Genomic DNA, 12,092 nt, shown 5'->3' with positions numbered 1-12,092 from the left:
AATCAATGCCACTACCACCCCACTGTCTTCCTTCCCCAGAAAGAGTTGATCTGAAACACATTAGTTGAAATTGTTAAATATGATTTCAGACCCTCTTAGACAACATCATACTACATATCAATATGTGTCATACGGTATGTACACTTTGACAAATTTGTAGATATATATATATATATATATATATATGTATTTTGATATCAGATTGATGTGAACAGTAATCGCTCATGTTTGTGTTCATATATATGTATGTATTACAAGTTATGTCCATAGCATTCGCTCATGTTAGTGCTGTTACCTATTGTTAGTGCTGTTACCTATATGTGTTATAGTATGCTAACAGTATTGTCTCATGTCTGTTGTGTATGATATGTTTGTTTATATCTTGTTATGTGTGTCTTGTTATGGTCATTGTATTCACTCATACGTTGTATTCTCACCCACAGGGTGTTGACATATTTGTCTAAATAAATATCACAAACAGACATTGAGGAGTCTTCTTCATGTCAACACCATGAAGGTGGAATGCCCCTTCCCCGGCTGCGACTTCGAGACCAGAGACGTGTCCGAAGCACTCGCCATCGTCTTGCTGACAAACCATGGACATTCCCATCGAGGTGCGGCGGTTCAGACCCCAGCTCCACCTTGCAAAGATGGTTTCAGCATCTGTTGGAAGCTCATTCTGTTGGAGGAGAGGCTTTGTTTGTGTATCACCATGTAGTGTGCCAGTTTTGGCTATGAGCCCTTGCAAGACAGTGATACTCTTCTTTATCACCTCTGATGAGTACTTTGCCGTGAACACAACACACATGTGACGAAAGACTGTGAGAGCAGTCAGCATGCATGTGCTATTCAACAGCTGTGCAACGCAGTAAGTTGCAAACTCTCTAAGAGCCTTGTCTGTGGTCTTCCTGCTGAACGCCCCACTCACAGCCTTGATGATATGAGCAGAGCAGAGGTGGACAACAGTCATCTTCCTCATTTGTCTCCTGGTAAATCTCCCCTCAATAAGAAGGTGTGCCTTCTCGATGTAAATGATGACATTCTCCTTATTGAAGGTCAGAAGGGCACTCTGGATTAAGGCCCAACTGTAATCAAGCTCTACCTGGTGGACTCGGATGACTGTCACTTTGGAGATCCTCAAGAGGGTCTGCATCAACCAGAATGACAGATTTGGGCCAGAATGAGGCCAAGCGAGCTCCAGTCTGGAAGTGCCGTCTTTGCTGTGACAGTAAAAAGGGTAAACTCAGGTACATAGGAATGTAGCACCTTAAAGCCCATTGACACAAGGAAAAACACCTTACTATCAATGACTGAATTGTAACACATTTCCATCCCAAATAAGACTATCACCACCCATTCTATGGACTGGTGGCATTGTTTTCTGAACACCACAGCCTAATGTGTCAGAATATATGGAGAAGTAAAGAGAGAATGTCTTTGAATTATTACTTTGAAGTAAATATTATGTAGAAAGAAAGAGAGAATGGGTTTGAATTAAATGCGAGGAAATGTCCCAGTCCAAAAGCGTTACGCCAGGGTTCAGGCTATGTGGCCTGTCTACGCATTGACCCTTCTCTCCCTCTCTCTCGCTCTTCCTCCATTCCACAGGGCCCATTGAGCAGCTCAGTGACTACACCAGAATGCGCAGTGCCCTGTTCTAACTAACGACTTCGACGCCTCACCCCTCCCCACCAGTGTTGTTCTGTGCGTCATATCAGCTGTTTGTTCTCCTCCTCTCCATCACTCCTCCATCACTCCTCCCTCTCTCCTCTCTGTTCCAGCTGGTTAGGAGAGATAGTTTTATAATAGTTTATTTTTTGTGCCAATATTTTTTTTAAATAAACATTTTGTGTCCATTTTGCTGAGTCTGAGAAAATCTGCTCCTCGACTGAAATAAGTACACCTACTGATAGCCTAAGCCTTGTATTGTTGTGCTACAGTGATTACAGCAGATTCTGCTGTCACCTCCCCAATAGTAATCTGCAATTGGTTTGAGCTGCTTTGGCCCAATATTGGCAGTTATTGATCAGGACAGCCATATCTCCATAGGGTTTTTGAGTTCTTGAATTTTAATAAACTACTAATCAATTGATTGCGAAATCCAAAGGTTGCCAATTTTTGATGGGCACTCCCAGAACAATCTACAATTGGTTTGAGGTGCATTGGCCCAATATTGGCAGAGTTATTGATCAGGAAAGCCAAATGGGGTTTTTGAGTTCTTGAATTTTAATAAATTCCTAATCAATTGATTTTGAAATCCAAAGGTTGCCATTTTTTGATGGGCACTCCCAGAACAATTTACAATTGGTTTGAGGTGTTTTGACCCAATATTGGCAGAGTTATTGATCAGGAAAGCCAAATCTCCATAGGGTTTTTGAGTTCTTGATTTTTAATAAATTCCTAATCAATTGATTGCGAAATCCAAAGGTTGCCATTTTTTGATGGGCACTCCCAGAACAATTTACAATTGGTTTGAGGTGTTGTGACCCAATATTGGCAGAGTTATTGATCAGGAAGCCATATCTCCATAGGGTTTTTGAGTTCTTGAATTTTAATAAAATCCTAATCAATTGATTGCGAAATCCAAAGGTTGCCATTTTTTGATGGGCACTCCCAGAACAATCTACAATTGGTTTGAGGTGCATTGGCCCAATATCGGCAGAGTTATTGATCAGGAAAGCCAAATCTCCATTGGGTTTTTGAGTTCTTGAATTTTAATAAATTCCTAATCAATTGATTTTGAAATCCAAAGGTTGCCATTTTTTGATGGGCACTCCCAGAACAATTTACAATTGGTTTGAGGTGTTTTGACCCAATATTGGCAGAGTTATTGATCAGGAAAGCCAAATCTCCATAGGGTTTTTGAGTTCTTGAATTTTAATAAATTCCTAATCAATTGATTGCGAAATCCAAAGGTTGCCATTTTTTGATGGGCACTCCCAGAACAATCAATAATTGGTTTGAGGTGTTTTGACCCAATATTGGCAGAGTTATTGATCAGGAAGCCATATCTCCATAGGGTTTTTGAGTTCTTGAATTTTAATAAAATCCTAATCAATTGATTGCGAAATCCAAAGGTTGCCATTTTTTGATGGGCACTCCCAGAACAATCTACAATTGGTTTGAGGTGCATTGGCCCAATATTGGCAGAGTTATTGATCAGGAAAGCCAAATCTCCATTGGGTTTTTGAGTTCTTGAATTTTAATAAATTCCTAATCAATTGATTTTGAAATCCAAAGGTTGCCATTTTTTGATGGGCACTCCCAGAACAATTTACAATTGGTTTGAGGTGTTTTGACCCAATATTGGCAGAGTTATTGATCAGGAAAGCCAAATCTCCATAGGGTTTTTGAGTTCTTGAATTTTAATAAATTCCTAATCAATTGATTGCGAAATCCAAAGGTTGCCATTTTTTGATGGGCACTCCCAGAACAATCAATAATTGGTTTGAGGTGTTTTGACCCAATATTGGCAGAGTTATTGATCAGGAAGCCATATCTCCATAGGGTTTTTGAGTTCTTGAATTTTAATAAAATCCTAATCAATTGATTGCGAAATCCAAAGGTTGCCATTTTTTGATGGGCACTCCCAGAACAATCTACAATTGGTTTGAGGTGCATTGGCCCAATATTGGCAGAGTTATTGATCAGGAAAGCCAAATCTCCATTGGGTTTTTGAGTTCTTGAATTTTAATAAATTCCTAATCAATTGATTTTGAAATCCAAAGGTTGCCATTTTTTGATGGGCACTCCCAGAACAATTTACAATTGGTTTGAGGTGTTTTGACCCAATATTGGCAGAGTTATTGATCAGGAAAGCCAAATCTCCATAGGGTTTTTGAGTTCTTGATTTTTAATAAATTCCTAATCAATTGATTGCGAAATCCAAAGGTTGCCATTTTTTGATGGGCACTCCCAGAACAATTTACAATTGGTTTGAGGTGTTTTGACCCAATATTGGCAGAGTTATTGATCAGGAAAGCCAAATCTCCATAGGGTTTTTGAGTTCTTGATTTTTAATAAATTCCTAATCAATTGATTGGGAAAAACAAAGGTTGCCATTTTTTGATGGGCACTCCCAGAACAATATACAATTGGTTTGAGGTGCATTGGCCCAATATTGGCAGAGTTATTGATCAGGAAAGCCAAATCTCCATTGGGTTTTTGAGTTCTTGAATTTTAATAAATTCCTAATCAATTGATTTTGAAATCCAAAGGTTGCCATTTTTTGATGGGCACTCCCAGAACAATTTACAATTGGTTTGAGGTGTTTTGACCCAATATTGGCAGCGTTATTGATCAGGAAAGCCAAATCTCCATAGGGTTTTTGAGTTCTTGATTTTTAATAAATTCCTAATCAATTCATTGCGAAATCCAAAGGTTGCCATTTTTTGATGGGCACTCCCAGAACAATTTACAATTGGTTTGAGGTGTTTTGACCCAATATTGGCAGAGTTATTGATCAGGAAAGCCAAATCTCCATAGGGTTTTTGAGTTCTTGATTTTTAATAAATTCCTAATCAATTGATTGGGAAAAACAAAGGTTGCCATTTTTTGATGGGCACTCCCAGAACAATATACAATTGGTTTGAGGTGTTTTGACCCAATATTGGCAGAGTTATTGATCAGGAAGCCATATCTCCATAGGGTTTTTGAGTTCTTGAATTTTAATAAAATCCTAATCAATTGATTGCGAAATCCAAAGGTTGCCATTTTTTGATGGGCACTCCCAGAACAATCTACAATTGGTTTGAGGTGCATTGGCCCAATATTGGCAGAGTTATTGATCAGGAAAGCCAAATCTCCATTGGGTTTTTGAGTTCTTGAATTTTAATAAATTCCTAATCAATTGATTATGAAATCCAAAGGTTGCAATTTTTTGATGGGCACTCCCAGAACAATTTACAATTGGTTTGAGGTGTTTTGACCCAATATTGGCAGAGTTATTGATCAGGAAAGCCAAATCTCCATAGGGTTTTTGAGTTCTTGATTTTTAATAAATTCCTAATCAATTGATTGCGAAATCCAAAGGTTGCCATTTTTTGATGGGCACTCCCAGAACAATTTACAATTGGTTTGAGGTGTTTTGACCCAATATTGGCAGAGTTATTGATCAGGAAAGCCAAATCTCCATAGGGTTTTTGAGTTCTTGAATTTTAATAAATTCCTAATCAATTGATTGGGAAAAATAAAGGTTGCCATTTTTGGAGGGCCACTCCCAGAACAATCTACAATTGGTTTGAGGTGCATTGGCCCAATATTGACAGAGTTATTGATCAGGACAGCCATATCTCCATTGGGTTTTTCACTACTTTTACCACACTTTTACCACGGTCCCTAAAATGCCGAATGTGAATGTCTGTTGAATGTCGAATATAAAAACAACTTTACCACGGTGAAAGTTTATGAGGTATACCAAATGGAATTAATAACAAGTGTTACGACCCGTCTGTCTTAAGTTACATAATGAATTAACAGGATAGAGAGAGTGCAGAATGTCGGTGCGTTGCAACACAAAATGCCAAGAACCAAAACTAAAATACAAGAATACTTATTAGCCTACAGCCTGGGCACACATCAAGTCTGGTCACCCTAGGGCACCCTAGGGGGTTAATCCGGGCCTGGCTGAGGGGATGCTAAAATTGTCCTCATATGATAAAATCCACCACCTCCCCTGATTTTCTTTTACTACTTGAGTAGCCTACTGAGTTTAAGCATTTGCCTGGTTAGTTGTCATGATCAAACGTTACAAATGCAACTTACCGAGAAGCCACCCTTCTCTGCCCTCTCCCGCTTCCAGACGAACCCCTACCCTATATTATAGCACTTGTCTTAATTCAGCCGCTATAATTCAGCCTCTATCACAGGGCGTTAATACAAACCTCATTCACCTGCGTTCATTTTACCTGCGTTGGTATTTATAGAAGGAAGCACGTACGCAACTTTAAACCATCTCAGCCCGTTTTAATGCTTACGTCCGTTTAGAAAACTGTGCTTACGTGAAAGTCAAAGATGACGTTCAAGTACTTTTTTATGAATGAGGCCCCTGGTCCTTTCATAGTCGTACTGAAACAACGCATCACTCGTTGGCCTGGCATCGCACACACACACGCACACACACACACACACACACACACACACACACACACACACACACACACACACACACGCACACACACGCACACACACACACACACACACACACAGCCAATGTTAAATACTTGGAGGTTTCCTGACTTAGCTCGGTGTCGACACTTCCAGCTACCATTCTATTGGTTCCTTTTAACAGGTAGCTCCAGTACATAAGTAAGTATTTTATTTGACCCAGGTCTTGTTTATAAACAAACTGTGAATGTCAAGTCTGGGTGATGTATTTGTTGGTCTATGATGTATTTGTTGGTATGTAAATGTGTGAGCTGTGGAATTGAATTGACTTAGGGTTAGGTGGACAACAAAATCTAATAAAATCAGATCTACTCTAATAATCACAATCTGTACAGTGACCAGGGTAAAATCAACACCTCAATAAGTTACTATATTTTTTAATCATATTTTTTATTGATTTATTTATATTTTATTATCAATACAAATGATCATTCTTATGTAGAACTAAACTAAACACACCAGGACACGGCCAAACAGTGGGTCTATTGGGAGCCACAATGAGAGAGGGAGGACGGAAAGGTGTGATCTCTCTTCTTCTTTTCCTTTCTCACTCATTCTGTTTCGTCTTCCTTCGGCTCTGTGAGAGCTCCTTTACTTCCAACGACCTCCCACCTTGCCCTTACCATGACCCTTTTTACTGAGGGGGGGAGAGAGAGAGAGAGGGGAGGGAGAGAGAGGGAGGGGGGAGGGAGAGAGAGGGAGGGGAGAGGGAGGAGAGAGACATCGGGGAGGAGAGAGGGAGGGGGAGGAGAGAGACATCGGGGAGGGAGAGAGAGAGGGGGAGAGAGAACAGATGAATGTACGTACGTACATATATTCATAAGTCATAGAAATAAAACAAGGTGATTGAACACTACTTACAACTTCTGGGCATGACTGATTCTGTTGAGGAGAACAACAATCTGCAAGAACAACACCACAGTTAAGATAATACTTCACACACACATATACATATATAAATACATATATAAATATATATTAGTATTTCTGTTTATTCATGTACTCCGTGTCTGTGTGTGTGTGTGTGTGTGTGTGTGTGTGTGTGTGTGTGTGTGTGTGTGTCTCAGATGAGAGATGGGATCCACTGTGACTGACTGTCATTGTGTGTGTGTGTGTGTGTGTGTGTGTGTGTGTGTGTGTGTGTGTGTGTGTGTGTGTGAGTGTGTGTGTGTGTTCCTCACCCATTTGGATTTTATACTTCAATATCAGAAATCATCATTACACACCTCATACTTCTGTTTCTTCATATACTCCATGTGGTCAAACTTCTCAGACTCCAGATGGTAGATTGAGTTCCACATCTCCTGAGCTCGTTGCCTAGGAGACCGAGAGAGAGGCGGGGGGGGGGGGGGATAGGGGGGAGAGGTGAGAGGCGGGAGGGAGAGGGGGGGGGGGGGTTAGAGACAAGGAGAGGGAGAGAGAGGGAGAGGGAGAGAAAGGTAAGAGATGAGTAGACAGAGAGAGAGAGTGAACGGCGGTTACAGGTGGTATCTATAGCAACCCAGGTGTAAGACAGGTGTGTGGGAACCAAGTTTCTGTGAGTGGATGGGAATCTCTCTCTCTCTCCTTCTCTCTCTCTCTCATTCTCTCTCTCTCTCTCCTTCTCTCTCTCTCTCTCATTCTCTCTCACTCTCTCTCTCCCACTCTCACTTTCCAACTCTCACTCTCCCACTCTCTCTCTCTCTATCCCCCACTCTCTCTCTCACTCTCTCTCTCCCTCTCTCTCTCTACCACTCTCTCTCTCCCACTCTCACTTTCCCACTCTCTCTCTCTATCCCCCACTCTCTCCCTCTCTCCCACCCTCTCTCCCACTCTCTCTCTCTCTCTCTCTCTCTCTCTCTCTCTCTCTCTCTCTCTCCCACCCTCTCTCCCACTCTCACTCTCCCACTCTCTCTCTCTCTCCCACTCTCTCTCTCACACAAACTAGGATTCTACTAGGACTAAAGTGAGAGGGTGAGCCTCCTGCTCCTGTGATCCCGTGGTTCAGATTAGAATAAGACAACAGTATAAGACGCCGCATGTGATTGGGTGGTTTAGATTAGAATAAGACAACAGTATAAGATGCCGCATGTGATTGGGTGGTTTAGATTAGAATAAGACAACAGTACAAGACGCCGCATGTGATTGGGTGGTTTAGATTAGAATAAGACAACAGTACAAGACGCTGCATGTGATTGGGTGGTTTGGATTAGAATAAGACAACAGTATAAGACGCCGCATGTGATTGGGTGGTTTAGATTAGAACAAGACAACAGTACAAGACGCCGCATGTGATTGGGTGGTTTAGATTAGAATAAGACAACAGTACAAGACGCCGCATGTGATTGGGTGGTTTAGATTAGAATAAGACAACAGTACAAGACGCTGCATGTGATTGGGTGGTTTAGATTAGAATAAAACAACAGTATAAGACGCCGCATGTGATTGGGTGGTTTAGATTAGAATAAGACAACAGTATAAGACGCCGCATGTGATTGGGTGGTTTGGATTAGAATAAGACAACAGTATAAGACGCCGCATGTGATTGGGTGGGACTCACTTCAGCGCGTCCTCCCTCATGTTGTCGGTAGACAATGGCTCTCGTCGTTCACCCAGGGTCTTCTTCTTGATCTCTCTTCCTGTGAGACGTTTTCCCCTCCGCTGCTCCGCCTTAGCAACCACACAGAAAACACCGCCTTAGCAACCACACAGGAAACACCTCAACGCCATGAAAAGAACACTCTGAAAGAACCTCAACACACACACACACACACACACACTTTGGCCTACCTTAGCCAGGAAGCCTCCAAAGGCCCCCATGTTGGAGAGCACCTTCTTCTTCTTGGCGTCGTCATCAGACCTCTTCTTCTGTTCATCATCCTCCTTTCTCTGACGCTCTTCCTGAGGGGGGGGGGGGAGATTGGGGGCAAGGGGGGGGCAGAAAGGAGCAAGGAGCATCAACCAAAAATGAGGATCTCTTATGTGTATGTAATAACACTTAGCGGAATGATTGATGTATTCAGCATGTCGTTAGAACGTCATTAGCATATCATGAACATGTCATCAGCATGTTTGCATTGCTCGATCGTACCGCAATCCTGGTCTGTCTGTCTCGCTCCTTCTCAGTTCGCACTCGCTGGATCTCTGCCCTCTCAAACCGACGATTCTCCTATAGGGGAGATGGAGGGAGGGAGGGAGGGAGGGAGGGAGGGGGGGAGGGAGGGAGGGAGGGAGGGAGGGGGGGAGGGAGGAAGGGGGGATGAAGGGAGGGAGGGAGGGATGAAGGGAGGGGGGGAAGGTCGGAGGGAAGAAAGGGAGGAGAATTACATTAGTCAGTATTGACATAGTAAAGTAGCACTTTATAAATGTGACAATACACTACTACTACGGCATTCTACGGTCAAGTACGGTCTACTTAAGCTATAAAGAGGTTCCACAAAACTCATTCCACATTACAACTCATCCTCCAACCCTCAGATGTCAACAGGAAGTTGACAAACAGGAAGTTGACCCACAATTCGGTCTTTCAGCCCGATAAGCTCCTCTTCTTCCTTCTTCCTCTGGTCAAAATGGACGTCAATCAGAGTCTGCAGCTCCAACAGGTCCTTCTCCATCCTCTTCCTGTGGATGTCCTGAGAGGGAGGGAGGGAGGGAGGGAGGGAGGGAGAGAGGGAGGGAGGAGGGAGGGTTAGCCAACTTTCTATTGGCTTTCTAATGTTTATGGAGACTCAAATAGTTACTTTCGGACTGAATAGATACTGCAATGTCTACCACAAAACCTCTTAGCTATACTGAAGGTTGTGTGGTTAAACCTCATCAACATCGAGATTTTCAGAATATGTGGTAGTCTTATTGTTTTACTTCAGAATGTTCCCCCATCTTAAGTGTGTGAGACATGCCCACTTACGCATCTTAATATAGCAAATTAAAAACTCAATATTGGGTAAATCAGGAAGGAATTTGGGGAACTATATGAAGACTCATTTTCATTATCAACACTCTTCTAATATCCCACTTTGGGACAGACAATAAGATACACTGCAACTGATAATTAGCCAATAGTTGGTGAGTACGGACACTTAATAATAATACAGTTTTTCTCAATTGCTAAAACACATTTCCCAAAACTTTCCTCCATTTTCCCAAAACTCTAAACACAACACACTTTTCTAAAGCTACATAAACAAAACCACACCTTCTCTCTTCAAAACTCAAACTTTCACACCAAAACAGCTGATCAAAGCCTGCAAAAATGTCAACACTATACTCATCATTACAGACTACAACAAAACAACTGAAAACACAATGTTCAGTGTGTGAGAATGTTCTTTTTTTTCACAACTGCCAAAGCACATTTTTAGAAACCTTACAGTATCTGTTCTCAGAATATATCACTGTAGAGTATTGGGCATTCATAGATTTGTGTGTTTCATATGAACAGTATGTAAATCTACAGAAAATACAGTATGTATGTTACGGTACATGTGGGAATACGGTACATGTGGGAAAACTAGGGTTAGGGTTAGGTGCTAGGGTGACTTGAATAAAGCCAGGTGTGTTCATTGTGTTCAAATTTTGCTGACTGTGGCAAGCATTTTGCATCACATGAGCTTTAATTTGAGAATTTGAGCGGAGTTTTTTGCAACTTGTGTTTTAGCAAGACAAAATGTGTTTAGATTTATGAGAAAAGGAGGATTGTGTTTTGTGAATTGTGTCTTCATGTGAAATGTGTTTATGGTTTTGGCAAATGGGGGCTAGTTTTAATAAATGTGTTTAGAGAACTGGTCATTTGGTTTAGAGAATTGGCTTTTGTGTTTTAGCAATTGGGAAAAACTGTAATAATAATAATAATAATACATTGGACTTATATAGCGCTTTTCTAGACACTCAAAGACGCTTTACAAACTGAAAAGATCAAGTAGTAAAATAAAAAGAAATAAAGGTAATAAATGAAATAGATAAAAGAAAGTATAGGGGTCTAATTAATTTTTAGATTACTAAATCTAAATCTAAGTGTCTTTGTAGGACAATCTACTCTGTATACTGCAATTACACCTAGATTTCGGGCGGAGAAGCGGCGAACAAGCAACGCCAGCGTCCTCTCTCAACCGGCATTTTTTGAAAAGCGTCAAAGTCAGAGTCACTTACGTCAAAGTCCACCCTGTCACCCTCCGGGATCTTAGGAGGGGCCAGCTGGGTGGGGGGTGCCATGGGTCTGGAGAGGGGGAAGATGGAGAGAAGGCGGAGAGGGGAGAGAGAGAGGGGAATGAGGGAGGGAGTTCGAGAGACAGAGAAGGAGAGGGAGGGAGATAGATAGATAGAAAAATCGATAGATAGGGTTAGAGGGGGGAAGGTAGAGAGAGAGAGAGATAGATAGATAGATAGATAGAGAGGGAGAGAGAGGGAGGGAGACATAAAGAGAGAGTGGAGATAGAGAGAGATGGGGGGGAAAGATACAGAGAGAGGAAGAAATGAGTGTGATGAAGATAAGGAGAGGATGAGGAGTCAGTCTGCGGTGTCTAAGATGATCATGTTGGTATTCTTATGTAGGGTCTAATCTAGCTAGACGTGCTAGAGAAGAGTTAACATACTTGGGTTTTGGACGCTCCTCCTCTTCTGGAATGGACAGAGACAGAGAGAGAGAAAGAGAGACAGACAGAGAGAGAGAGAGAAAGAGAGGGGGGGAGAGAGAGACACAGAGATAGATCGAGAGAGAGACAGACATAGTCAGAGAGAGAGAGACAGAGAGAGAGACAGACATAGACACAGAGAGAGAGACAGAGAGAGAGACAGAGAGAGAGAGAGAGACAGAGAGAGAGAGATACAGAAAGAGCGAGACAGAGAGAATGAATCAGTATAACTGAATATAACTTGTTTAGTAAACACACTGGAACTTCCGTCTCACTGAACCTTCGAGGACATGGAGGGTGCAACTCTCAAAGATGACA

At 41.8% G+C, this 12,092-nt stretch overlaps 1 protein-coding gene across 1 annotated transcript; it reads right to left on the bottom strand.

Annotated features, from left to right (window-relative positions):
• Positions 1-6,712: 6,712 nt before the first annotated feature.
• LOC308149495 (troponin T, slow skeletal muscle-like) lies at positions 6,713-11,752 on the bottom strand. Its single transcript, XM_080522354.1, has 9 exons — positions 11,736-11,752; positions 11,293-11,359; positions 9,660-9,776; positions 9,236-9,313; positions 8,935-9,045; positions 8,705-8,814; positions 7,392-7,482; positions 7,027-7,067; positions 6,713-6,802 (listed from the first exon to the last, which is right to left on the bottom strand). Exons 2-9 carry the CDS (start codon positions 11,353-11,355, stop codon positions 6,757-6,759), a joined length of 657 nt encoding a protein of 218 aa, XP_080378480.1. The 5' UTR covers positions 11,356-11,359; positions 11,736-11,752; the 3' UTR covers positions 6,713-6,756.
• Positions 11,753-12,092: the final 340 nt, after the last annotated feature.

This window comes from Nansenia antarctica, assembly GCF_963989245.1.
Source record: "Nansenia antarctica genome assembly, chromosome: 2".
NCBI classification, from domain to species: Eukaryota; Metazoa; Chordata; class Actinopteri; order Argentiniformes; family Microstomatidae; genus Nansenia; species Nansenia antarctica.
Note: the sequence above shows the minus strand (reverse complement) of the source record. Positions and strands in the feature narration are given on the sequence as shown.

Excerpts from the sequence above, each read along its gene's own strand:
- LOC308149495 (XM_080522354.1), bottom strand. The coding sequence starts at position 11,355 with ATGGCACCCCCCACCCAGCTGGCCCCTCCTAAGATCCCGGAGGGTGAC. Across the intron at positions 9,314-9,659 it reads TCGGGCTGAAAGACCGAATT|GAGAATCGTCGGTTTGAGAG; the intron begins GTGGGTCAACTT and ends TCTCCCCTATAG. Across the intron at positions 8,815-8,934 it reads TTGGAGGCTTCCTGGCTAAG|GCGGAGCAGCGGAGGGGAAA; the intron begins GTAGGCCAAAGT and ends GTGGTTGCTAAG.